Source organism: Aquila chrysaetos (genome assembly GCF_900496995.4).
Source record: "Aquila chrysaetos chrysaetos chromosome W unlocalized genomic scaffold, bAquChr1.4 W_unloc_4, whole genome shotgun sequence".
Classification (NCBI taxonomy): Eukaryota; Metazoa; Chordata; class Aves; order Accipitriformes; family Accipitridae; genus Aquila; species Aquila chrysaetos.
The window spans coordinates 1,946,228-1,973,906 of NW_024470324.1; the positions used below are offsets into that span (position 1 = coordinate 1,946,228).

The window sequence follows — 27,679 nt, forward strand, 5'->3', positions numbered from 1 at the left end:
ACAAGATAGCTTCCACAATACAGCAAAGCCATCAGTGCCAGGACAAAGCACATAGATATTATTTGTATTAGCATGTTCCCGAGTTCCTTCATTCTCCCCACAAGATAGCTCCCGCAGCACAAAAAAGCCATCAGTGCCAAGGCAAAGCACACAGCCATTATTTGCATTACCATGTTCCCAAATTCAGCAAGGTAGAGATAAGCAAGCAGCCAACAAGCTCCGTGACCTGCACAGGAGCTTGCCACTTAATAACTAGCTAAGGCACGCTTAATGCAAAACTGCCGTTGTCATGCCCCACGTTGGGCGCCAAAAAAGGACTGTAGTGGGTTGACCCTGGCTGGGTGCCAGGTGCCCACCAAAGCCGCTCTATCACTCCCCCTTCTCAGCTGGACAGGGGGGAGAAAATATAACAAAAGGCTCGTGGGTCAAGATAAGGACAGTTTAATAAAGTGAAAGCAAAGGTCGCACGCGAAAGCAAAGAAAAACAAATGATATTATTCTCTACTTCCCATCGGCAGGCGATGTCTGGCCACTTCCTGGGAAGCAGGGCTTCGGTACACACAGTGGTTGCTCCGGAAGACAAAAATGCCCCCCCTTCCGTCTCCCTTTACTTAGCTTTTTTTTAATCTGAGCTGACGTCATATGGTATGGAATATCTGTTTGGTTAGTTTAGGTCAGCTGTCCTGGTTATGTCCCCTCCCAAGATCTTGCCCTGCCCCAGCCTGCCATTGAGGGGGGGGGCAAAAATGTTGGGGAGACAGCCTTGGTGCTGTGCCAGCGCTGCTCAGCAGTAGCCAAAACACTGGTGTGTTATCAACACCTTTCTAGCTACTGATGCAGAGCACAGCTCTATGAGGGCTGCTATGGGGAGAATTAACTCCATCTCAGCCAGACCCAATACAAGGGGTTAGGGTTAGGGTTCTGCTACAGGCAGCCACTTTCTCAAGGGCAAGGGGTTGGGATGAAAACAGGCTGCCGCATGCTTCAGTCAGACTAAGATGCTGTTCTCTAGGGACCCGGCGCAGCGTAAGCCGAGGTACTTTCTGCACTGTCAATGGCTCTTCACAAGGGAACCGTTTTAGCAGAAAAAGGTGTCAGTCACAGGCAGCCACGTATCACTGTGCACAGCTTTTTGGCAGGTGTCTTGCTTGTTCAAGGAGAGGCGTAATTCTTGCCTTGCAGTCTTGATGCCAAAACAATCAGGGGTTCTGCAAAAGCCTTTTGATATCAAAGCACGATGACAGCTAGATTTCTACCAGCACTGTATTTCAACTGTGTTGCTAGCTGAAAATGGCTTGCAGGCCAGATCTTTAGAGGGGTCTGAATTAAAGAAACTGAGTGTTGAAGTGTTTGTTTTAAGGAGGCAAATTAGGCAGCCAAAGGAACTGAGATGCTCACCCGACACATTGGCAGAACAGCCTATCCAGCCTACTAAGTATTGCGTGTTGCAGGCAGTAAAGTGCAACTGTGACGCTTGCTGGCAGGGAGTGGCAAGGAGTGCAGAGCTACACTCTTGTACAGAGCAAAGATGGAACCTCCAGGGCTCTATGGTCATCTGCTAAGGACATCTAATATACCAACATGCCTCTTTGCTTTCCCTGCTTCATGTCTAATTACTTTGCATGCTGGAGGGCAGGGTGGTAAGTAACACCGTGCAGTGTCTCTTACCTAAGTGACAAGCCCTGCACAGGAAGCCTTGTGTGTATGCAGGGTTAGGAGAGCAGAGTGCTGATAGCACACAGGTGAGGAAATGTGCAAACACCACAACACAGCCCAAGCATCACCAGCATATCACTCATTTGCAGATCAGGCACTTGCATCTGGTCTGCTTGGAAGCGCCATTTCCTGCTAAACAGAGCTGCCCCTCTCGCACAAAGCAGCTTTCAGTCTCTTCTGGCCTGCCTTCAGGATGTCATCTGTGTTGCTTTATTTTTTTTTAAGTCTCTCACCGGCATCTGTTGACTGGCTGCTGTCACTCCCACAACCCTGATGCCACATGCAGACCGATACAGCCATCCCTGGGGCTTATTCTGGGGCAAAAAAACTCCTGTTCCACAGGTTCCCTGTGCTGCTTCTCCTCAGCATGGACAGAAACAACCACAAGACTTTTAAAGCTGTCAAATGCAAAGGAATGAAATGCTCGAGCCACTTGGATGCTTTTTGGTACAGCAGCAATGAATATTACCGCCTGGGCTGTGAGTGGGAAAAGGGCAGAGAAATGCAAGCCTTGTACTCCCAGTAAGTAGTTAACGTCTTTGGATGGTATAAACTGGGCTGAGATGTCAGTCATTTCTCATCCAGCTGATGCTCAGAAAAGGATCATTAAGGGGATGCTGCTGCCCGGCGACCAAAATTCGGTACTGCTGCTCAGGCGTGGCACATGCGTGGTGGCGCCCCGTGTTCCTCACTGCCGTCCTCCGGTAACTGCAATGCAATACTGCGGTGCTTGCGGGGTGGCGCTGCCTCGCTCGTTGCTGCCTCCCGGTAGGGAAATGCTGCTGCTGCCCCACGTGCGCGGTGTCAGTGCGCGCTCGGCACGCAAAGCACGGACTGCAGCACCAGTGCTGCCCCTGGGCATGCGCCAACCGGCAGGTGCTCGCTGCTGCTGCCGCCTCGTGGCCGAAGCGCGGTACTGCGGCACTGGCACTGCACAGGCACGCAGCAGCGCCACCACCGCCTCGGGGGCAAAATGCGGTACTGCAGCCTGGTGTTCGCATGCTCCGGTGCGCTGTTGGTGGCCGGTGTATGCGTGGTCCCTGGGACCAGCATTGTGGCGTGCCGGGCGCAGGTCCTGTTGGTGGTAGTGGAGGGCTGAGGCCACCAGTGAGGTGATAGAGCCCCTTAGCTGGGTGCGGGGGTGTCTCCTGCCGACTGGCTGCTTGGGAGTGGCAGGATGGGAAGCTTCAAACTGCCCACTGTGGCAGTCTCTGGGTCTGCTGGAGGCAAGCCACGTCAGAGCAGCCCCAGGGAGTTACCCGAGAGCTGATAGAAGGGAAGAGGGGAAGCAGGTGGGCACCCCCTCCAGGTGCAGACACCAGGTGCCTTTCCAACTTGCCAGAGCTCCCCTTGATTCTCCCCCTGCCCTGCTCACCTCCAGCTCCAGCACCTCCCCTGAAGCCTGTCCCATAGTCCCAGGCCTCCCCAAGCCCTGTCATGACGGCGGCAAGCTGGGCCTTGATGTGTCTTCAGAACCCCCCGGGGAAGGAGGGGAATTGGCTGGGGCAAGCTACAGTAATAACAGTCACTGCTGCTTCTTTCCCTCTCCCAGAGGCCATGCTGAGGATGCAATTGTCCATCCCTCCCTTGGGGATGCCATTGATGGCACTTGCCTCAGGCTTACATGGGTTGTCTCTGCCTGGCCTCGCTCTTCTCATGGCATGGGAGCAAAAAGGGACAGGTGGAGCACTCACTGGCTATGGACAAGAGCTGCCGTTGCTGAAGCTGAAGAGGCCAGAGAAAGGTAAAGAAGAAGAAATTGAAGGCCATCCAGCTGGCAGCTGACTCCTGCTGCAGACAAGAGAGAGGCTGCCTCTCTGGGTAAGGAAGGATCCCTCTTTGTAGTCTGCAGCAGGCCAGACCACCAATGTGTGCCACAGGGTCTGTATACATCACCAACAGCATGGTACAGCCATGTAGTACATGAGCAAGTGAGGCTACGTGTCTTAGGAAGCTTCATCTCATAAGAGCTGTGAGACACCAACATATCCTCTTAGGTGGAGGACAGCCAAGCAGCCAGAGTTACAGAAGAGGAAGGGAGGAGAGAAGGAGAAAGAAGCATCTGAACTATCAAATCCTCCCAGCAGTGCCAAGAGCAAGAGCTGTGGTGAGTCCTGGGCCCTCGGGGCCCTGTCGACCCTCTTGTGTGTCCTGGTCCCTCCCTGCCCCTCCCTTGGTTCCCTCTCTTTCCCACGCTGCTGTGTTTTGTTTTGGGTTTTTTTTGCTTCCCTGTACCTCTCTGTCCTGATCCAATGTCGGGGAAGGTTTTGATATGATCCCAAGAGCGAGATTAAGACACAAACGAGGTCAAATGTTGTATACCCAAAAGAGTTTTTATTATCAAAAGTAGAAAATAGTAGTGATAGGATAGAATGGAAGAAAAGGCAGAAATCAAGCAAGCAGTCGGGATAGAGTTGCAAGGATAGTCACGACCATGGATCCAGCAGCGTCCCGTTGGTCCTCAGTCTTCAATTCTTCGGTGGTGGGTGCACACCATGGCTTGTCTCCACGGTTTTTTATAGGGCATATTTCGATGAGGTATGCACATACATACTGTTCATGCACTGTTCACACGCTGCAGGTTTCGTCTATCACATGACCTTTGCGTGATCAACACCAGAAACCAGTATCTTATCTCAAAGACTACAGTTTCTGTGAGAATGGTAGTCTCCACATTCTTACATGCTTGTCGGCTTCAGCCTGTTTCCTCTCCTGAATGCCTCAGTGGCCTAGTAATTGTCCTTATGGACAGAGGAATGTCCTGCTTAGGCCATCTCAGAGACAAAGGGCTCGAGATAAGCAGTCCACAATTCTTGAGATGAATGGCTTGTGAAGTCTCTCACACCTAACAATCTTTGAGACAAAAAGCTCAAGATAACAATTCAGTCTCTCACACTCTCCTCTCTATTCTTGTGTCTTGCTCCCTCTCCCTCTTTTTTCACCCTCTGTCTCTGTCCTGCAGCCCATCACTGTTTTCTCCTTTTCCATCTCTTTGTCCTGATCAGCATGTGTTTCTTTTTCCCTCACAATTTCTCTGGCCTGTTTCCTGGTGTTTTCCTCTCTGCGCCTGCATGTGCTGCTCTGTCCCCCTCCCTCCCTCCCTCTCTCCTTCCTTCCTTCTCTTTCTCTCTCTAGCCCCCTTTGTCTTGTTCACTGTCACTGGTTTTTTTTTTTTCCCATTCTGTGTCTTACTGTCCCCATCTTCCTTCCTGTTAATCTCTTACTCTCTCTGACCCTCTGTCTTGCTCTCTGTCCCTATTATCCATTGCTTCACCTCTCTGTCCCTGTTTTTTCTCTTGTGCTCCATCTCTCTGGCATTGTCTCTGTTGCTCTCGTTGGCTCTCTATCCCAGCGTCCTGTTCCTTGTCCCTCTCTCTTTCGCAGTAGCCTGCTTTCTGGCTCACTAACCCTCACCTGTTTTCTATATCCCTCTGTCCTTCCTCCTGTCTTTCCTTGTCCCTCTGGCCTGCTACCCATCACTATCTTTTTTTCTTTCTCCATCTCTCTGCCTTGGTCCTGTCACTCTCCGCCTCTCTCTGTCTCTAATGTTTTTTTCTCGATCTCTGCCCTGTTCCCTGTCCCTTTTCTCTTATTCTCTGTCCTCCATCCTCCACCTAACTTTTTGTCTGTATATCTCCATGCCACTGCCTGTCCCATTGTTTCTCGCTATATCCCTCTGCCCAGCTCACTGTCCTATTATTCCCCTCTGTCCTGCTCCGTGACCTTTTTTCTCATCCTGCAGCCCATCACTGGTTTTTTCCCCCCTCCCTCTCTTTGTCCTGATCTGTGTCTCTCTTTTTTCTCAGTCCGTCTGGTTTGTTCCTTGTCTTTTTCTCTCCCTCCCTCCCTCATTCCTCTCATTCAATTTATCTCTCAATCTGTCTGTTCTGCTCCCCACTCATAATTTTCTCTCTCTTTCCCTCTGTCCTGCTCCCTGACACTGTTCTTCTGCCACCATGTCCCTGCAGGGCTCCTCATCCCTTTTTTATGGACTTCTCCATCTCACTGTCCTCCCTGTACCTTTCTTTCTCTGCTCCTCAGCCTTTCTCCCTCATTTTATTTTTCTCTTTCTGTTCCTCAGCCCTGCTCCCCATCGCTGTAGTTTTCTGTATCTGCTGCTCCAGTAATGACTGCTGAGTTGTCCCAGGGGAAGGGTGAGTGTACAGGCACCGAGATCCATAGCAGACTCACTCCTGGGACATACATGCATTAATGAATAAACACTTGCTGTCTCCTTTGCACCTGGTGAGTGGCTGTCAGAGAGTCCAAGGGAGCAGGTTACATAGTGGGTGTAAGGGGCAATGGCTGCAGCTGTGGGCTGGGGCTACAGGAGCCTCGGGTGGGGCCAGTGAGGCTGATGGTGATGGTGTCTCTGTGTAAAAGGACTGCAGCCCTAGGGGATGGTGGTGCTGGGGCAAACCTTCATGAGAGTGCCAAAGAGGTGCAAGGATGTTTCTCACTGACAGGCATATGGTCAGTTGGAGTTAGGCCCCACCAGGGTGGCTCCCAGGGATTTTCCGACAGCTGGTGGAGAGGAAACAGGAAAAGGGGCAGATGGCTGTGCCCCACCCCCTCTCCCTGGGTACCTGGAGGCCTTCCCACCCCCTTGGAAAAGGCGCTGGGTGCCTCCTCAACTCAACAAAACTCCTCCTGCCCTGCTCACCCCATGCAGCTGCCCCCCAACTCCAGCACCTCCCCTGAAGCCTGTCCCGTAGCCACAGACTGCCCCTAAATCCTGTCCTCATGGCGGCAAGCTGGTCCTTGAGTATGTTTTATTGCACCATAAATGCAGGTGCTGTTAGCATCAGTTCAGGGAAAGAACGGTGTCTCCAGAAGCTCCTGCAGAAGGAGGGGTTCGTGCCTGAGGAGAACTAGAGTCATCACTGTGGATAACAGTTGCTTGTTCTTTCCCTCTCCCAGAGGCAGCACTGAGGACTCGGTTGTTGGTTCCTCTCTGGGGATGTTGTTGACTGCCTCTGGCTCAGGTTTGTGTGGGTTGCCTTTGGCCTCATTCTCTTAGTGGCATGGGTGAAAAGGGACAGCTGGAGCACTTACTGGCTGTGGACAGGAGCTGCAGTGGCTGAAGCTGGAGAGGCCAGAGAAAGGTAAAGCAGCTGAAGAATAAAATAAAGGGGATCCAGCTGGCAGCTGCCTCCAGCTGCAGACAGGAGACAGCCTGCCTCTCCAGGTCAGGAAGGATCCCTCTTAGTGTAGTCCTCAGCAGATCTGATCACCAATGTGCATGGCAGGGTCTGTACACATAACCAAAAGCACACTACAGCCATGTAATGTGTGTGCATGTGAGGCTATGTATCTGGGAAGCCTCATATTGTAAGAGCTGTAAGACACCAATTTATGCTTTTAGGTGGATGACAGTCAAGCGACCAGAGCTACAGAGGAGGAAGGGCGGGGGGGAGAGAGACATGTCCGAACTGTCAAATTCTCCCAGCAGCTCCAAGAGCGGGAGCTGCAGTGAGTCCTGGACCGTTGGGGCCATGTTGCCTCTCTACCTGCATCCTGGTCTCTCCCTGTGCCCTCCCCCTTCTCTCATTGCTGTAATTTTTTTTGTTTCCCTGCACCTCTCCCTCTCTCTTTCTCCAAGTCCCTCTCTTTCTCTGTCGTTCTACCTCTGTTTTCTTTTTCTCTCTGCACTTCTGTCCTGTTCCCTGTCCCTCTCTTTTTAATCCTCTCTCTCTGTCCTGCAGCCAGTCACTATTTTTGTCTTTCTCCATCTATCTGTCTTCCTATCCCAATTTTTTAAATTCCTCCCTCTCTGCCCTTTAGCCCTTTGCCCCTCCCCCAGTTCTCTCTATCTGGCGCTGTGCCTCTATTTTTAAATTCCTCTTTCTCTGCCCTGTATTCTAGGTATACTTTTTCTTTCTTAGATTCTCTCGCTCCAGGTCCCAGTCCCTATGTGTTGTGGTTTAACCCAGCCAGCAACTAAGCACCATGCAGCTGCTCGCTCGCTTGCCCCCCCCACCCAGTGGGAGAGAATTGGGAAAACAAAAGTAAAACTCATTGGTTGAAATAAGAACAGTTTAATAGGACAGAAAGAAAGAAAATAATAATGATAATAACAGCAATAAAATGACAATAATAATAACAAAAGAATTGGAATATACAAAACAAGTGATGCACAATGCAATTGCTCACCACTTGCTGACTGATGCCCAGTTAGTTCCTGAGCAGAGATCCTGTTACGGAGGCACGTACAATCAAATCCAATAGGTATTAAAAATCAGATTTATTCTTCAGTAAAAAGTTAGTTAGAATTCCAATAACATTAGTAAACCACAGGCTCAATGATGTAAGGGGAATTAGTACTACACAGCCAACTTAAGAATCCTTAAGATTTAAAAGTGATGACTCAAAACGCGCATATCACTCTCTCCCTCGAGGAGTTACCTCGGGCGGTGCCCCGGCCCGACCCGAGGGGGAGTCCCCGACTGCCGACGTGTCCTCCGGCGGGACCCCGTTTATACCCCTGTCGAATCTGACCTGTGGTCATTTAATTCTATTGGCCAAGAAGGTCACCTCAGTGTACCTGTGTATTGGCTTTGTGTGGCAAGGTTTTTGGTAGCGGGGGGGTTACAGGGGTGGCTTCTGTAAGAAGCTGCCGGAAGCTTCCCGTGTCCAACAGAGCCAATACCAGCCGGCTCTAAGATGGACCCGCCGCCAGCCAAGGCTGAGCCAATCAGCGATAGTGGTAACGCCTCTGTGATAACATTTTTAAGAAGGAAAAAAAGTTGCTGGGACGGACAGAAATGGCAGCTGGAGAGAGAGTGAGAACATGTAAGAGAAACAGCCCTGCAGACCGCCAGGTCAGTGCAGAAGGAGGGGGAGGAGATGCTCCAGGCGCCGGAGCAGAGATTCCCCTGCAGCCCGTGGGGAAGACCACGGTGAGGCAGGCTGTCCCCCTGCAGCCCGGGGAGGTCCACGGGGGAGCAGATCTCCACCTGCAGCCCGGGGAGGACCCCACGCCGGAGCAGGGGGATGCCCGAAGGAGGCTGTGACCCCGTGGGAAGCCCGCGCCGGAGCAGGCTCCTGGCAGGACCTGCGGATCTGTGGAGAGAGGAGCCCACGTTGGAGCAGGTTTTCTGGCAGGACTTGTGACCCCCTGGGGGACCCACGCTGGAGCAGTGTGCTCCTGAAGGACTGCAGCCCGGGGAAGGGACCCACGCTGGAGCAGTTCGTGAAGAACTGCAGCCCGTGGGAAGGACCCACGTTGGAGAAGTTCGTGGAGGACTGTCTCCCGTGGGAGGGACCCCACGCTGGAGCAGGGAAGAGTGTGATGAGTCCTCCCCCTGAGGAGGATGAAGCGGCAGAAAACAACGTGTGATGAACTGACCGTAAACCCCATTCCCCGTCCCCCTGTGCCGCTGGGGGGGTTGGTAGAGAATCCGGGAGTGAAGTTGTGCCCGGGAAGAAGGGAGGGGTGGAGGGAAGGTGTTCTGAGATTTGGTTTTATTTCTCATTACCCTGCTCTGGTTGATTTGTAATAAATTGAGTTAATTTTCCCCAAGTTGAGTCTGTTTTGCCCGTGACGGTAATTGGTGAGTGATCTCTCCTGTCCTTATCTTGACCCACAAGCCCTTTGTTATATTTTCTCTCCCCTGTCCAGCTGAGGAGGGGGAGTGATAGAACGGCTTTGGTGGGCACCTGGCGTCCAGCCAGGGTCAACCCACCACAACCTGGCACGTCTTGATTGGTCTGTTCAACTTTCAACCTGCAGCCTCTAGGGTTTGGGGTTTTTTTTCTCTTCTACCTGGCTGGAGAAGTTTCGTTTCTTGCTGGGGAGAGTGTACTGCTGTTGCAAGGAGCCACCCGGAGACGTGAGCCGAGTAACAACTGGACACTGATACAGTTAAGGTTGTTCTCCCTTTATTGCCCAAATAGCGTGCTTATATACTTTATTAAGCTGAGCATCAGCTGTCCACGCGCCATAAGCTAAAACACCACTGGTTAATGTCTTTCTATCACGCTCCCGGCTCATCCTTCTGTTGGCTGCTCAAGCCTCTTCACGAGGCGTCCCGCGGTTGCTTATCTCATTCTTCGGCATCCAGGAGTTGCTTGTCAGGCCCTTCTTATCTTCCTTTTCCCAGTGTACAAGGACACAGCGTCCTTGTCCATTTCAGCACTTTGTATGTTTATGCTTCGTTCTCGCTCAGCCAAGAAATCCCCAACATACTGCCACAGATCCCCACCCCCAGGCCAACTCCCCCCAGCTTATATACTAGGCATGATGACACATGGTATGGAATATCCCTTTGGCCAGTTTGGGTCAGCTGCCCTGGCTGTGTCACCTCTCAACTTCTGGCCCTCCAGCCTTCTCACTGGCTGGGCATGAGAAACTGAAAAATCCTTGACTTAGTATAAACGCTACTTAGCAACAACTGAAAACATCAGTGTGTTATCCACATTATTCTCATAGTGAACACAAAACATAACACTATACCAGCTACTAGAAAGAAAATTAACTCTATCCCAGCCAAAACCAGGAAACTGTTTTAATTTCTTCCCTCTCCATCCCATATCCCATTTTCCTCTTTACTGTTCTCTCTCTGTCTGGCTGACTGTCCCTATTTAATTCCTCTCCCTCTCCCCTTTAGCTCATCGAGTTTTCTTGGTATTTCTCAGTCTCTCTCTGTCCATCTCACTGTCTCCTTTTTTAATTCCTCCCTCTGTACCATGTGGCCCATCAGTAATCTTTGTTTTTCTCCATCTCTGTCCATCTAGTTCCCTCTCCCTTCCTCCTCTCTGGCCTGTAGCCCATTGCTATTTTTTTTCCCCTCTGCCTCTCTTTCTGTGGCTCCCTTTGCATATTTTTCAATCCCCCCACCTCTGCCTTGCAGCCGATCGCTGTTGTATTGGGTTTATGTGGCAAGGTTTTGCTAGCAGGCCCCAGGGCGGGGCAGAGGCTGCAGGCGTGGTGTGTGGATTGTCCGGCTCATAGCTGTCAAAGAGACAGCTGAGGGAAAAGAGAGAGTTCATGGGAAAGAGGGAAGCCAGTGAAAAGAGAGAGGCGAGGGGAAAGAGGAAAAAGAGATTTGAGGGAAAAGAGGGAAAAGAGGGAAAAGAAACAGGCGAGAGAAAAGAGGGGAGAGTTGAGGGTAAAGCCGTGAAAGAGAGAGTTCATGGAAAAGAGGAAAACCAGGGAAAAGAGACAGGCAAGGGAAAAGAGGGAAAAGAGATAGTTGATGGAAAAGAGGGAGAAGAGGTAACAGAGACAAGTGAGGGGGAAAGAGAGAGCTGAGGGAAACGTGGTTTAAAGAGAGAGGCGATGGAAAAGAGATAAAAATGTAAAAGAGACAGGCGGGGGGGAAGTGGAAAAAGAGAGAGTTATTGGAAAAGAGGGAAACCTGGGAAAAGAGGCAGGTGAGGAAAACGAGTGGAGAGAGAGAGAAGAGAGAGTTGAGGAAAAAGAGGGAAAAGAGGGAGGCGAGTGAAAGTGGGAAAATTAGACACCGAGGGAAGAGAGGTAAAAGAGACCGGCGAGGGCAAAGAGGGAAAACAGGGGAAAGAGGCAAAAGGAAAATAGGTAAAAGAAACAAGCGAGGGAAAAGAGGGAAAAGTAGGAGTTACTGGAAAAGAGGGAAACCAGGGAAAAGAGACAGGCGAGGGGAAAGAGGGAAAAGAGAGAGTTGAGGAATAAGAGGGAAAAGAGATAAAAGAAACAGGAGAGAGAAAAGAGGGGAAAAGAGAGAGCTGAGGGGAAAGAGGGACTGTCGTGGTTTAACCCCAGGCAGCAACTAAGCACCACGCAGCCGCTCACTCACTCCCCCCCCACCCAGCGGGATGGGGGAGAAAATCGGGAAAAAGAAGCAAACCCCACGGGTTGAGATAAGAACGGTTTAATAGAACAGAAAAGAAGAAACTAATAATGATAATGATAACACTAATAAAGTGACAACAGCAATAATAAAAGGATTGGAATGTACAAATGATGCGCAGTGTAATTGCTCACCACCCGCCGACCGACACCCTGCTAGTCACTGCACGGCGATTCCCCGCCCCCACTTCCCAGTTCCTATACTAGATGGGATGTCCCATGGTATGGAATACCCCGTTGGCCAGTTTGGGTCAGGTGCCCTGGCTGTGTCCTGTGCCAACTTCTTGTGCCCCTCCAGCTTTCTCGCTGGCTGGGCATGAGAAGCTGAAAAATCCTTGACTTTAGTCTAAACGCTACTTAGCAACAACTGCAAACATCAGTGTTATCAACATTCTTCTCATACTGAACTCAAAACATAGCCCTGTACCAGCTACTAGGAAGACAGTTAACTCTATCCCAGCTGAAACCAGGACAGTATCCACCCCTTATTCTATACCATTGACGTCATGCTCAGTTCCCATACCTTTAGTTACATCCTGGTCAATCATCATCACCTTTTCCATCCCTTTGAGACATATGAACAATGATATATATATACACATATATATATATGTATATATGTATACACACACAGAGATATCATTCCTTTAGTTTATGGATTATGTTCATAAAATGTTCATTGAGTTCATTTAGTTCCCCACTCTGGGCTCCATCTGTCATACCAGTCTTTTCTGAGCAGGAGGGATGGTGCAAAGTCCTCTTGACGTGCAGAAAACAGACTCCACAATCAGTGAGATTGTAAAGTAGGTATGTTCATTCAGCGCTGGGCAGCACAGGGGGTAGTCCCACCAAAGTCGTGCGCGCCCGACTCGGCGGTTCGCTTCAAGTTTATACAGTCAAGTGTTACATATTCACAATATGCCTATACATATGCATGACCTATCCCCGCTTCATATTAAAATTAGCTCCGAGAGGTCACTTCCATGGTTCTCGGGACCAGCTCTTCTTATCAAGGACTGTCTCTGCCTCAGCTAATTTCAACAATGTAAGCGCTAAACATCATCTTTCATCCCCCTTTATTATGTCTACTGAGATTCTTTTGACTCCCCTTGTCTCAGTCCCCCCTTTTCTAGAAAATAGTAAATTCTTTTACTATATCTAATCCTAGTACTTCTAATACATTGTTTCCCTATCTAGCATCCTCTCAAAGTATTTGTTGGTCTCGAGTTTTCGTCATAACTGATTCTTTTTCCATTCACTGTAAGAGCCTCCTGTACTCTTACAGCACAAAAAGCCACATTGAACCACTATGCAAAGGACCACAGACAAGAGAATGATGATTATTATAGTGACAAACAATTGCTTCAACCATGCCAAATTTGGCAACCAGGAGGTTAATTTTTCTAATATGTCTGTCAAGCCCTAAGAAGTGTCATCTTGGGAAGCTTCATGTAGTATTTTAGTCTTTTCCCATATCTCTTCAAGATCTGTTTCAATTCGTTGGTTTTGATTGATATAGGTACAGCAAGTTTGGTTTATAACTACACATAAGCCCCCTTCTTTTGCTAAAAGCATGTCCAATCCCATTCTATTTTGGAGTACTACTTTACTTAGGGATTGTATTTCCAGTTGCAGCCCTTGAATTGCATCAATTGTAGCATTTTCTATAACCTCTAATGTAGCAGATATATTCACGATAGCTTTCTCCAACTCGCTTACCCCTAAAGAGGGGATTAGCCATCGGACAAAACTATGGTACCCAGTACCTCGAATAATTAGTGGGTTTTCAGTCCGTTTTACACGGAGCCAAGGTGTTCTCAAAAACCCTCGGGGAGGCGAAGCTCCCTCGAATATACTGGTGTGACGGTCGGACAAATTATAGTCAATGTCTCAAACATTCGTTAAAGAACTTTGGTGGAGAAAACGGCCTCTGTAAAAATGCTGGAGTTTTGTGAACAGGACAATGTGGCCGGAGGAGAGGGCCCCCCGGAGGGTGGGACCGCGCTTCTCCAAAGCCCCAATTCCTTATCTTAAGTGACCAGGAGAAGGAGCACAGCATATGCGCCTGGAGGAGGAGGCCCCACAGAGGATGGGACTGTGCCTCTATCTTAAGCGGTCATGCCAGCAGAAAAAAGAGAGGTAACTCTGCGATGAACCCCCCCCCCCCAAAGCTCTCCGACCGATTCCAGAGAACCCCGGGAATGGGACTGCGCATGTCGAGACCATCGACTAACACGCTATAAAAGAAGGGAGAACGAGTTCTCAGCGCGCGCCCTCCAGAACTGGATCTCTACGCTGGCTGGACCAACGCTGGACCCAGGACTGGTGAAACCCTTTCCTTCTCTCTTTCTTTCTTTCTTTCTCTCTTTCTCTCCCTCCCTCTTTTTCTTCTCTCCTTTCCACAGTCCCTACACCTCATCCTTTTAAACATAAACCGTTGACCAAGTCTGAGACTAGGAGCGGATCCAGCCGCCCCTGGGCTCCTCTCTGAGAAGGAGTCCAGAAAGCAAGGGGGTCTGCTCTGAACCTCGTGACTCAACGGGAGGGCTCTCCTTCTGACACAGTTTCATGTTCCCTTTTCCATTTCATTTTTCTATACTTCTCTTCTCAAACAGCGGCTTAACGACATGTTGCAAGGTTCATATTGATAAGTTCACTTGTACTTGGGCAAGGTTATCTAGGTTGAATAAATGTTGATTGTTGTTTGAACTCCCCTGGTGTCGTTTCACCTTAATTCTGACAAAGGAAATCCACGAACCTGAGTCGCTCCAACTCTGGGACGCGACAACTGGTCTGAGGTGCAAGGTACCCCCGAACACAGTGTCCCTTCCAGTTCTGGGGTAAACTCTTTCTGGCCCTGCCATCCCCACAGAGCCACCAGTATCCAGGCCCTATGTTGCATCTTGGACCGAGATGCGGCTCCCTTCTGTCTTGTTCTCACCCCTTCTTTCCTGGCCCCCTCTTTGGTTTCCAGATATAATAGAAACTGATAGTTAAGTTCAGTCCAAGACATTCTAATTTTCCTTTATCAAAAGTTCCCAGATTTTCCGCAAGGCTACAATTATCCATGTCTCCCCAAATATTATCAGTAATATTTAAGCAACGGCCAGTAATTAAGACCTCTTTAGGGTCAGGTACCTCCAGATCAAAGCTGGGTCCCCGCTGGGTATTTCCCTTTCCATAAAGGCATAATCCATTCCTGTCTGGCCCATCTTTAATAAGAGATGTCCAATTTGTGGTCGGGATTCCTAAAAAGGGGAGTTCCATGTTCCCCCGAGGAAGGGGATTACATACCCAACAATCTGATAAATTTAGTACTTTCAAGATACTCTCTGTCATATTTAAATAAGTATTTCGATCCCAAGCCTGCCCCTTGGGCAAGGTCCAACTCAGGAGCATGACAATCAATGTCTCACAAATTTGAGCTTCAAAGGTCCCTTTTCTTGTAAAGTCCATTGTCCTTTGGGTGCCTTCTTCACCCTACTGTGATGGATCCAGGCGCTCTGTTCCTTGATCCTAATCGCGGTGAAGGAGGTAAGTAATACTTGAAATGGTCCTTCCCACTGCAGCTCCAGAGTTTTTCTGTAAGAGACTTTATATACACATAATCTCCTGGTTGTATATTATGTACAGGCCCATCCAAACCTCTCCCTCGAGTCCCTACCACATGCTTCCTGATTTTATTAAGTTGCTTACCTAATGCTACCATGTAAGAAGTCATAATTTCATCCCCCGCTTGCACAGACACCCCTCTCTGTATCCCATAGGGTCGTCCATAGAGGATTTCAAAGGGGCTCAGTCCTTCTTTCGCCCTTGGTCTTGTTCGTATATGCAGAAGGGCTAAAGGGAGAGACTGAGGCCATGTCAAATTTGCTTCTTGTCCCAATTTCGCAATTTGCTGTTTGATTAAGTGGTTCATTTTTTCCACTTGACCACTCGACTGGGGGTGATATGGAGTATGAAGCTGCCAATCTATACCCAAATGGCGGCTAATTTGTTGTACTATTTTTGAGACAAAATGTGGTCCTCTGTCAGAGGACATGGTTGCTGGAACCCCAAAACGTGGTATTATCTCTTGTACCAGTATTTTAGTTACCTCCCGAGCTTTAGCCGTTCTTGTTGGGAATGCTCTGGCCAACCTGAAAAGGTATCAGTTAATACCCGTAAATATCGATACCCCCCCTTTTCTTGGAAGTTCTGTAAAATGAATTTGCCATTGTTGTCCAGGCCCATTGCCTTTTCCAATCTGGCCCATTTCTGGCTTGGGGGTATTCTTAGGATTAGTCTGAAGGCAAAGATCACACTGTTGAGTCACCTGTCTCACCGTGGTATATAAATTTCTAGCCACAATTTCTCTTATCAAATGATTATACAGAGCCTCTGTTCCCCAATGTCTTTTCCTATGTTCCTCCCGTATCAAATGCCATAATAAGCAAGAGGGAACGATTAGCTTTCCCTGTGGGGTATGAGCCCACCCCTCTTCATTATATGACCCTTCTAAATCTGTAATGAGCTTCTGATCTTCCTTGGTGTATTCTGGCTTACCTTTTAGGGAGATTTGTCTATCAGGAATTAAGGCCCCTTCTTTTTTTACCTGTGTTTTGGCCACTTGTTTTGCCTCTCTGTTTCCCAGCTCATTCCCTTTTTCCAAATCTGAGCTCACTTTCTGGTGTGCCTTAATATGCATAATTGCCACTTTCTCAGGGAGCTGGACAGCTTCCAGTAACTTCAGAATTTCTTCTGCGTGTTTGATATTTTTCCCTTGAGAACTCAGTAGTCCTCTCTCCTTCCAAATTGCTCCATGTGCGTGTACAACTCCAAAGGCATATTTTGAGTCTGTATAAATGTTCACAACTTTGCCCTGGGCCAATTCCAGGGCGCGGGTTAGAGCAATTATTTCTGCCTTCTGTGCGGAGGTGTTCATGGGCAAAGCCCCCGATTCTATTACCTCTTGGCTGGTGGTGATGGTGTATCCCGCGTGTCGATTACCATTTAGGACGTAACTGCTTCCGTCTGTGAACCAAGTTTCCCCGTTTTCCATGGGGCTGTCTTTCAGGTCTGGGCGACTGGCGTATGTTGCTTCGATGGTTTCCAAACAGTCATGATGTACCGGTTCTCCTGTGTTCCCGCTGAGAAAAGAAGCTGGGTTGACAATGTTAGTGACTACAATCTCCACATCATCCTGCTCTACCAATATAGCTTGATATCTCAGGAATCTTTGTGGAGAGAGCCAATGTCCACCCTTTGCTTCCAGTACTGCTGATACTGCGTGAGACACCAAAACAGTCATTTTTTGGCCCAGAGTAAACTTTCGGGCTTCCTGTATGTTCAGTATCACGGCTGCAACCGCCCGCAGGCATCCAGGCCAACCTTTTGCAGTCGTGTCTAACTGCTTAGAGAGGTAGGCAACTGCCCGTCGATATGGACCCAGGTTTTGTGCTAACATTCCCAGGGCAATGCCCTGCTTCTCGTGGGAGTAAAGAAGAAACGGCTTACTCACATCTGGGAGTCCTAAGGCCGGGGCCGACACCAAAGCCTTTTTCAGTAGCTCAAAGGCTCGTTCGGTCTCCTTGCTCCACTCAAGGTGTTTCTGCTCAGTGGCTGTCAGCGCATACAGTGGTTTAACAAGCAGTCCATAATTATAGATCCACAATCGGCACCACCCCGTCATTCCCAGAAAAGTCCGTAACTCTTTCACTGTCTGAGGTCTCCGAGTTTGGCATATTGCCTCTTTACGGGCCTGTCCCAAAGTTCTTTGTCCCGCACTAATTTCATAGCCCAAATAATTCACTTTGCGTTGCATTACCTGTGCCTTTTTCTTGGATACCCGGTACCCCTGGAGTCCCAGGAAATTCAACAGACTCACCGTCCACGTCATACAATCTTTCTCTGTTTTGGTGGCGATCAGGATATCATCCACATACTGCAACAGCTTTCCCTCCTCAGACGGGGCTTCCCAGGATTCTAAGTCTTTCGCAAGCTGATTGCCAAAAATGGTAGGACTATTCTTAAATCCTTGTGGCAACACCGTCCAAGCGAGCTGGGTCTTTCGACCACTCTTGGGGTTTTCCCATTCAAATGCAAATAATTTTTGGCTGGCTTCATGGAGAGGGAGGCAAAAGAAAGCATCCTTCAAATCTAAAACAGTAAACCAAGTCAATTCAGGTGTTAATACGGTCAACAGGGTATATGGGTTCGCCACTACCGGGTAAAGATCTTCAGTTATCTTATTCACCGCCCGTAAGTCTTGGGCCACCCGATATGACCCATCGGGCTTCCGAACAGGTAATATAGGGGTACTGAATTCAGACTCACACTCTTTTAATAATCCCAACTGCAAAAATTTTTCTATCACCAGCCGGATTCCTTCTCTGTCTTCCTTCTTTAGGGGATATTGTTTAATTCTTACCGGCTTTCGGCCTTCCTTGATCCTAACTTCAACAGGTGGAGCACTTTTCGCTCTTCCAGGTGTATTGGTAGCCCATACCCCTGGGTACACTTGGTTTAAGACGTCCTCGTTAATGCTTCCTTCTAGGGGGAGACTGGTTAAGGTTAGGCTCAATATTTGAATATATTGCTGATCTTTTACCTCCAGAGTAATTTCTCCCTTTTCGAATACAATTTTTGCTCCCAATTGTTCCAACAAGTCCCTTCCCAAAAGTGCCTTTGGGGAGTTGGGCATATATAAAAATTTATGAATGCCCCACTGTTTTCCTAATTTATATTCTAAAGGTTTACAAAAATATGCCTTTTCACTTTGGCCAGTCGCTCCTTTCACCATGACATAATTATCTCCCAGGGGCATCAAAGCTTGGTTCAGAACCGAGTATGTTGCCCCCGTATCTACCAAAAATTCTACCTCTTGTTGTGTTTTCCCTAGCTTAATTATAACCAGTGGATCCGCTAGGGTAGATTCCCCAGGTTCCCATCAATCTCCCTTCACATGGGCTACCGTTCTTCCTGTTTGAGCCCTCTGATCCTCCTCCTTGTTCTTTGGGCATTCCTTTTGCCAATGACCGAATTTCTTACACAAAGCACATTGATCCTTGCCCAGTCGGGGCAAGTCTCGTCTAGGCCCTCTTCCTCTTTCTTCCTGGATAACAGCCATTAATTTCCTTTGCCCTTGCCTATATCCTTCCTCTCTGTTACTAAATACTCTCCATGCTTCATCCAACAATATTTCTAAATTCCTACCCTCTGTAGGGCGTAATTTCTGAAGTTTGCGCCTTATATCCCCTGTAGATTGACCCAAAAACAGGGAGACTAATTGTTGTACTCCTACCTCTGACCCAGGATCCAGCGGTGTGCTGCGGCGCATTACATCCCTCAGTCGATGCAGGAATTCAGATGGAGACTCGGAAGGACTCTGACTGCATATAAAGCTGACCAATTTATAGTTTTGGGGATTGCCCTCTCCATTCCTTTTGTAATCCACTCCTGATACCCCTGCAATCTTTCCATATGTGCAGATCTATTAACATCCCACTTTGGGTCTTGGAGAGGGAAATATTCCTTAATGTCCCCTCCTGTGATCTTATAATGATCTTCAGCTAGGTTCTCTGCTGTTTTAAAATCACCTGTTTCTCTGTCTCGGTCATATATTCCAATAATAGCTGTATATCCTTCCAATCAGGGTTATGCTGTTTTACAATAAATTGGAAATGCTTAGTTACACTTACCAGATCACTCCTATAATCTTTTGCAACCTTTTTCCATTCCCCTAGGTCAGCAGTAGAAAAGGGTACTTTGATTAACATCGTCCCACCATCCGGCCTCACCGCCTCTCGGAGAGGTGCTTGTAAAGCTGTTGAGGTAGTTTTCTTCCTAGTACGGGAAGATACAGGGCTGTTCGGGGGGGTCGGAGTTCTATCCGAGTCTGCATCCTGTTCCTGTGGTCGAGGGGGAGGCTTAAACAAATCAGTTAGATCTTGTTCTGGTGCCTGATGGATTTTATTTGTCTTTGTACATCTTTGTCCAATACTACATGCCAAACAACACCGCCTCAGTTTACCTCTAGGCTCCTTGTTGTTCTCTCGCTCAAATGCGAGCACCATGGGGTCCTGTGGGGGGACCATTCCACGGTCCCTTTGCCACTCCGGATGGTTTCGGAGGGTGAAAAACATGTGTGCATACGAAACCTCATCCCATTTTCCCTCTCTCCTTAAAACAGCATTAGTTGTAATAGAGTATTATAATCTATTGACCCATTAAGTGGCCACTTAGCATCACCTTCTAACTTATACAACGGCCACCACTGATTGCAGTATTTAATAAGGTTCTTTTTACTTTCCGTACCTCCGGTCCCAACAATATCTTTCCAGTGGGCAATTACACAACCCAGAGGACTCTTCCTCAATACTCCTCCTTGATTGTTTCCCATTTTAATACTCCTCCTAATGATTCTTAAGTTTGATTTTGGCTTCTCCTTTTAATAAGCTTCCATGCAAATCATTTCTTACACTTCTTTATAGTCTTCCCCCAGTTTTCTTCCCACACGTCCCAAATTTCTGGAATTAAATTTTCCTTCCACACCAACCTCACTATTTCGGATTCTTAGTGAGTTCTTTCCCAATCATAAAAGTGTGGAATTTGGGGAAAACACTCAAAGCAGTCTGGTTTCCGTCTGCTAGATGTACAGTACCACCTCCTCCCACAAGATTTACACTTCAACAAAACCCAAGCTGGATGCTAATTATTATATAGTCCAGTTGCAAGCCCACATACAAAGCAGGGAATCACCCCTATTAATACGTAAAGACATTCACACATTAACAAACATACATACACCTATAAATTTCAACATATCATTTCCACACACCCACACAAAATCTTTAACATAAACTTCCAAACATTCACATCATACAATCATCGCTCCAGTTGACAACCTTTCAGCAGCTGCAAAAATGTACCAAGCGCAATTGCGAGGGGGTGCGCTTACCCTTCTCCTGCCTCTTATATACCAGTCATGGACAGGTCCGTCCTGGCTCCCGATACCGGGATGCAGCGGTCACCCCGGATTTGCTCGATCTACCCCCAAGATGGCTGGCGGCCGCTCTATCGGTCAGCAAATCCTCCCTTGTTACCATACAGGGTACCCTCCTCCCATACGGGGACTACGCTGCACGCCAGACGTCTCTGCGCGATTTACCAGCTGCCCCGGCCTGTACGATTTACAGGCTCCCTCTGTGACACGTACCGTTCGGTCCGCGGCTTCAGGAGGTCGTTGTCCGCTCCCGCGGTGAGCGGCTGGCAGCGGAGGCTCCTCCGAGGAAAGTGCTCGGGGCGCGCCGAGGGGCGTCCGCTCCGCAGTCGGTCCCGCAGCCGAGCAGAGTCTCCTGGCTGGCTCGCCAAACTGACGTGCGGAAACAGACTCCACAATCGGTGAGATTGTAAAGTAGGTATGTTCATTCAGCGCTGGGCAGCACGGGGGGTAGTCCCACCAAAGTCGTGCGCGCCCGACTCGGCGGTTCGCTTCAAGTTTATACAGTCAAGTGTTACATATTCACAATATGCCTATACATATGCATGACCTATCCCCGCTTCATATTAAAATTAGCTCCGAGAGGTCACTTCCATGGTTCTCGGGACCAGCTCTTCTTATCAAGGACTGTCTCTGCCTCAGCTAATTTCAACAATGTAAGCGCTAAACATCATCTTTCATCCCCCTTTATTATGTCTACTGAGATTCTTTTGACTCCCCTTGTCTCAGACTGGACCCACACTGGACCCAGGACCGGTGAAATCTTTCTCTCTTCCTTTCTCTCTCTCTGTCTTCTTCTCTCTTTCCTTTTCCACAGTCCCTACACCTCATCCCTTTAAGACATAAAACCATTGACCAAGTCTGGGACTGAGTGGATCCAGCCACCCCTGGGCCCTTCTCTGAGGAGGAGTCTGGAAAGCAAGGGGGTCTGCTCGGAACCTCGTGACTCAACGGGAGGGATCTCCTTATTCCCTGAATTGATGTGTATGGTTACCCTGGGTTACACGGTTTACAGAAGTAGTCCTATGCCAATTCCTGTTGTGAGAAACCCTGCCACCTACTACCATGCCTCCCTGGTTCTGTTTGCTTCTATCATGAATAAAATCTTTAACCGATCGTTTGGTGTCGTTTCACCTTAATTTAGCCCGAGGGAATTTCAAATTAAACACGACTCCCCGGTCTGTCCAGTCTGGGTCGTGACACCCCTATACCCCTTATAGCACCCATACCTCCTATCCTTACAGCTCCCTGGAACAGCCACATCCCTATAGCACCCATACCCCCTATAGCTACCCATAGCACCAATCCCCCTATAACCCCTATAGCACCCATATGCCTATACCCCTAGCACCCATACCTGCTATACCTTCCTATCCTTACAGCTCCCTATAACAGCCACATCCCTATAGCCCCTGTAGCACCCATACCTCCTAGAGCACCCATACTGCCATAGCCCCCCAGCACCCATAACCCCTATACCCCCTACAGCACCCATACCCTCTATAGCATCCATAACTCCTATACCCTCTATAGCACCCATAGCCCCTATAGCTCCCTATAGCCCCCTTACCCCTGTAGCCTCCCACAGCACCCATACCCCCTATAGCACCCACCCCCCTATAGCTCTATACCCCCCCCCCCAAAAAAAAAGACAAAGGAGCTGGGTGGGACCAGGTGAGCTTTACTGGGGGAGGGCTGGGCCCCCCCATGGCACAGTCGGGGGGGGGGGTTTACCAGTGGGGTGCAGGGGGTGTGGGCAGGTCCCAGGTGCTCCCCCCCAAGCGTGGGTGCCTCAGGAGTACATGGTGAGCTGCAGCCACTGTGGAGAGAAGGTGCCAGGTCACCAGGTGCCTATAGGGGCTGTAGGGGGCCCAGAGGGGTTGGGGGCCACCCCAGGGGGATTTAGGGTGTCCCTATGGGGATTGGGACCCCCCCCAAGGAGTCCCCTGTAGAATTGGGGTCACCCTAAAGGGATTGGGGGGGGGCTGTGTTCCCCCATAGGGATCAGGGCCACCCTATATGGATTTGAGGGGGCTCTATAGGGATTGGGGGGGGTTCGGGGGGGGTGTTGCTGCTCTATAGGGATCACAGGCTTCCTATGGGGATTTGGGGGGCCTTATAGGGATTGGGGGGGGCCTAAAAGCCCTTATAGGGATTGGGGGTGACCTATAGGTATTTGGGTGTGACTTCCTGGGGATGTGGGGGGGCTGTGCAAGGATTTGGGGGTGCTTTATAGGGACCAGGGTGCTCCATAAAAAAATTGGGGTGCTGTATAGCAATATAGGGCCCAGCTGGGCAGAGCCAGGGCAGTTTTGGGGGACCACCTCCTTCCCCCCCCATGGGACCCCCCCCCACTCTGGGGATACCCCAAAAAAGGGACCGGGGGACCCCAAAAACCACCCCGGGGGGGCACCCCCAAACCCACCTCCTGGAGGCTGACGTGGATCTGCCCGCTCCCATCCCGGTGTAGTGACTTGAAGGGGGGGCCAAAACCGGGGGGGGACCCCAAAAACCAGGGTCATCACCCTGCCACCCCCCTTGCAGGGGGAACCCCCCCCCCCCGGACACCCCAATAACCCCCGGAGGTCCCCCATAACTCTGGGGGTGCCCCCAGCCCTGGGCATTGCTCAGTCCTGGGGTGCCCCCCCTGCTCCTGGGACCCCCCTTCCATGGGGTTCCCCATGGCCAACACCCCTTCCCCCCCCCAAAAAAAATGTGGGGTCCCCCCCTTACGGAACATGGCGTCGAGGCGCACAAGGCAGCTGATGAAGTTGTCGAAATCGAGGTTCCCCCCCTCGTCGCCATAGCGACGGCCCAGGACCCCCCAAAGCAGGGGGGGCAGCCGGAAACCTGGGGGGGGACAGGGATGATGATGATGACACATATGACCTTTGACCCCTCCCAAAATGCCTTCAACCCCCCTCAATAACCCCTGCCCCCCAAAATACCCCACAGCTCCCCCAAAACGTCCCCAAGCCCCAAAATGACCCATCGCCCCCCCCAAAAACCCTGGACCCCCCCCAAAATACTCCAGTTGCCCCCCCAAATTCCCCTGCACCCCCAAACCTGTGGCCTCGAAGGCCCCCAGCAGCTCCTGCACCCTGATAGTCCCCGAGCGGTCAGTGTCGAACTGCTTGTAGATGCACTGGGGGGGGGGGACATGACATGGGGGGGTGTTTTTTGGGGGGCCCCCCTGTACCCCCATACCCCCCTCAATTCCTCCCCTGCCCCAGGGTTGGGGGGAGCCCCATTGCCTCCATACTGGCCCCCCAGAGGGTCCTTGTGACCCCCCCAAGTTTTGGGGTCCCACAGGTGGTCCTTGTGACCTTGTCATTCCAAACTTGGGGGGCTTCAATGCCCCCCCAGAATTGGGGGTCCCCCAATGCTCTCCCCAGGATTTGGGGGTCCCTACAGAGGTAGGGGGACCCCATTTTCCCCAACACCCCCCTCCCAAAATTTTGGGGTCCCAGGAGGGCCCTTATTCTGCTGCCCCCAATTTAGGGGTCCCACTTGGCGGTGGGGGGTCCCCATTACCCCTATATACCCCCCAACATTTTGGGGTCTTCAGGAAGATCCCCTATAGCCCCTCCCTTGCATTTTGGAGGAAAGATTTGGGGGTTCCTTGTGGTCTCCCGGATTTTGGGGTGTCCCCCCTCCCCACCTGCCACTTCTTGATGTTGTTCCACAGGTACTTGAACTCCTCAAAGCCAAGTTTCCCCGTTGTGTCACTCTGGGGGGGTCAAGGAGATTTGGGGGGGCAATGGGGACCCCCCCTTGCCCCCCCAAAGGATACATCCATCACGGCCACCATGCTGCGGCAGGTGTCGAGGCCGAAGCCGTCCGTTTTCAGGTCGGGATCTGGGGGGGGGGCAGTGGGCAGATGATTTTTGAGGAGGGGGGCCCAGACTCCTGGCCCCCCCCCCCAAATTTTAACCAAAACCGGAACATTTTGGAGGGTTTTCCCTGCCCATGTGGGGATTCTCTTGTGGCTGCTATAGGGTTGTGCTCCCCCCCATTTGCCAGCCCTGGTGATTTATGGGCGGCAGGTCCCAGGGCTCCCCCAATGTGTGTCCCCCCCCCGTTTTTGGGGGCACACTTACGGCGGGTGACGACTTTGTTGAGGATGTTCATGAGCTCGGTGGGACTCGCCTCCATGTCCTGCCAGAGATGAGCATGGGGGGGGGCGCCCTGGGGTCCCCCCCACCCTGACCCCCACCCTCAGGATAGGAGACCCCCCTCAGTGATAGGGGGGTGCTCAGGGGATCCTGTGGGGGATCCCATGGGATGCAGTGACCCACTGAGGATTGGGGGCTGGAGGGGTGCAGGAGGGGGGGGCCAAATCCCAGAGGACTGGGGGGGGGGAATCTGGTTGGGGGATTCTGGGGCAGCACCCATGGGATCCAGGAAGGGCTGAGAGCTGGGAAGGATCCAGGGGGATCCTGTGGGGCCAGGGGAGGATTGGGGGGGGCGGGGGTCTTGGGATCCTGTAGGATCTGGGGATCTGGGAGGGGGATCCAGCAAGGATCCCCGGGGGGGCTGTGGGGGGGGTGGGGGAATCGGGGGGATCGGGGGGGGTCTGGGGGATCCAGTAGGATCTGGGGATCCCTGGGGATTGGGGGATGCAGGGGGCCGAATCTGGGACATCCAGTGGGGTCTGGGGATCCCAGAGGGTCAGGGGATCCAGGGGGGGATCCCAGAGGATCTGGGAGATCCATGGGGACCTGAGGGGCCCAGTAGGGAATCCCTGAGGGGCAGAGGGGTCCCTGGGGGGGTTGGGGAATCCTGGAGTGCTTGGGGGGGGGGGGGGGGGGAATCCTGGAGGGGGTTGGGGGGGGTCTTGGGGGGGGGGAATCCAGCAGTCACTCATGTCCCCAGTGAGCTGGGCGAAGAGCCGCCGGAACTGCCGCACCTCCTCACTCTCATTGGCATCCACCGTGGAGATGTGGGTGCGGGGGGGCTGGGGGGCACGGGGGGGGTGTCAAAGGGGACCCCCCAAACCCGGGGGGGATGACACCCCACTGTGGGGATGGGAGTCACCAGGGTAGGGGGGGCCCCAAAATCTTGGGGGGGGGTGTCCTGGGGTTGGAGGTCACTTACTGGGGGCTCAGGGTTATACTGGGCAGCCGCTTCGCTGGGGGGGGGGGGGGGGGGGGTCAGAGCACCCCGGGGTGCCCCGGCCCCCCCGTGTCACCCCCACCCCCGGGTGCCACCCCCCCGACCCCACTCCCTGTCCCCACCTCGTCCCCAAAAACCCACATCCCCAATGTCCCCCCATGTCCCCTCAACCTGTGTCCCCCCCCAACCACACATCCCCAATGTCCCCATCCCCAATGCCCCCCCATCCCACATCCCCCCCCCCCAAGTCCCCAAGGTCCTCTCACCTGATGGCACTGATGACGCCCCCCAGGACCCCCGCGCCCCCCCCCGCTCAGCAGCCCCCCCCAGCACCGAGCCGATGCCCCCGGGGAGCCCCCCCAGCAGCCCCTTCACCAGGAATATGGTCCCTGCAAAGGGGGGCACTGGGAGCACTGGGGGGTTACTGGGAGCGCTGTGAGAGGCTGGAAGAAAAAGAAGAGAGCAGCGTTAGGTCGACGCCCTACGGCACCATAGGCTCCTCCAGACCCCATAGCCCCGCCCGGGCCCTAAGACCCCCCCATCCCCCTCGGGCCCTATAGACACCCCTGGAACCTATAGACACCCCCAGGCCCTATAGACCCCCATTTTCTCTAAGGCCCTCTCCCCGGACCCATAAGCCCCCCCCACTGTGGGTGCCTGAAGGATCCTATAGAGCCCCCCAAGCCCTTACAGATAACACCCGCCACCCCCACCCCACCCCACCCCACCCCACCCCACCCCCAGCACTATAGACCTCCCCGGGTTCTATAGACACCCACGGGTCCTACAGACCCTCCCCCCAACCCTGCGGAGCCACCTCAGGCCCTATAGATCCCCCCGGGCCCCATAGATGCTCCCGGGCCCTACAGACCCCCCCAGCCCCATAGTTCCCCCCCCAGGGTGGGGGGGGACGGACCCAGCCCCTCCCGGCTCCGGATTTCCGGGAACCGGGCGGGGTCGGGGCTGAATCACGGAGCCGTTGGGGGGAGGAAGGACCGGAGGGACCCCGGGGAGGGGTCCCGGTACCTGCGGGCCCGGTGGCGGCAGGGAGCGACTGCAGGACCCGCCCGGGGACTCAGGCGTCCGCGAGTGCAGAGGGGGCGTGGCCGAGCGCCGAGAAAGCTTGGCTGAGCGCTGAGGGGGCGGGGCCGAGGGGGCTCAAGCAGCGCGGCGCCCCGGGGGAAAGGGGGGGCGGGACCAAGAGCCTGGGGCGGAGCTAGGCAGTCGGTGTGGGCCTGTCCATCGGGGAGGCGGCACCGCCCTTCTGGTCGCACGTGTGACGCCACCACGGCGCGCCGGAAGAAGATGGCGGCGCTGGAGCGTCGAGGAGGGCCCCCCCAGCCGTGGGGTCCCTGTGTCCCCCGTATCCCAGTGGTCTCACAGGGACCCCACGCCCCCCATATACCCCCCCAGTTTTGGGGTCCCACCCCCCCGAGACGCCCCCAGCTTCGGGGTCCCCCTAGCCCCCCAAGTCCCCCCCCCAGCTTTGCGGTCCCCCCCCCTTGTGTCCTCCCCCAGCTTTGGGGTCATCATCCCCCCCCGAGACCCCTCCCGCTTTGGGGTCCCCCCCAGAGCCATGGGAGATACAAAGGTGTTTATTGGTTCCAGAAGCGGGTCCGGGGGGACCATGCAGCAGTGGGGGGGGGGCCACAGGACATTAAAGCCACTCACACGATTGCAGTGGAGGGGATGTTATTGCTACTGCGGGGGGGGGGGGGGGGGGGGGGGGGCCGGACGCCTGGATCCCTTTTATTGGGGGGGTGGGTCCTCAACCCCACTAGCAGCCACTGGAGAATCCACCAAACCAGTATAAACCAGTTTCCCATACCCCCCCCCCAGGGTGTAATCAGTAGTTTCCAGAGTTAATGGCTCAAGAACAGGCTTGGGGAGAGTCCCTGGCATAAACCCCTCTTCTCCCAATTGTAGTCAGTAGGTTTCAGTGTGAACGACCCAAAATGGGGGGGGAGGTTGGCAATGGCTCACTCCCCACAAGGGTAATTGGTGGGTTCCAGAGTGAACTGCCTGGAGGAACTGGGCTT

General features: G+C 52.0%; 1 protein-coding gene and 2 long non-coding RNA genes across 3 annotated transcripts; 2 read left to right on the plus strand and 1 right to left on the minus strand.

Annotated features, from left to right (window-relative positions):
* Positions 1–3,237: 3,237 nt before the first annotated feature.
* On the plus strand, positions 3,238–7,242 carry LOC121233055. The gene is made up of 3 exons (XR_005931845.1): positions 3,238–3,460; positions 6,637–6,904; positions 7,082–7,242. It is a non-coding gene; the product is annotated as an uncharacterized LOC121233055 (long non-coding RNA).
* A 3,215-nt stretch (positions 7,243–10,457) lies between these two features.
* On the plus strand, positions 10,458–22,365 carry LOC121233057. The gene is made up of 3 exons (XR_005931847.1): positions 10,458–10,647; positions 14,379–14,385; positions 22,353–22,365. It is a non-coding gene; the product is annotated as an uncharacterized LOC121233057 (long non-coding RNA).
* CAPNS1 (calpain small subunit 1) lies at positions 22,220–25,973 on the minus strand. The gene is made up of 10 exons (XM_041121642.1): positions 25,907–25,973; positions 25,623–25,656; positions 25,395–25,482; positions 24,626–24,685; positions 24,319–24,383; positions 24,187–24,255; positions 23,592–23,670; positions 23,256–23,375; positions 22,951–23,006; positions 22,220–22,344 (listed from the first exon to the last, which is right to left on the minus strand). Exons 4-10 carry the CDS (start codon positions 24,678–24,680, stop codon positions 22,318–22,320), a joined length of 471 nt encoding a protein of 156 aa, XP_040977576.1. The 5' UTR covers positions 24,681–24,685; positions 25,395–25,482; positions 25,623–25,656; positions 25,907–25,973; the 3' UTR covers positions 22,220–22,317.
* Between the last annotated feature and the right edge of the window lie 1,706 nt (positions 25,974–27,679).

Excerpts from the sequence above, each read along its gene's own strand:
- CAPNS1 (XM_041121642.1), bottom strand. The coding sequence starts at position 24,680 with ATGGAGGCGAGTCCCACCGAGCTCATGAACATCCTCAACAAAGTCGTC. Across the intron at positions 24,256-24,318 it reads GCATGGTGGCCGTGATGGAT|AGTGACACAACGGGGAAACT; the intron begins GTATCCTTTGGG and ends TGACCCCCCCAG. Across the intron at positions 23,376-23,591 it reads GGGGGCCTTCGAGGCCACAG|GTTTCCGGCTGCCCCCCCTG; the intron begins GTTTGGGGGTGC and ends GTCCCCCCCCAG.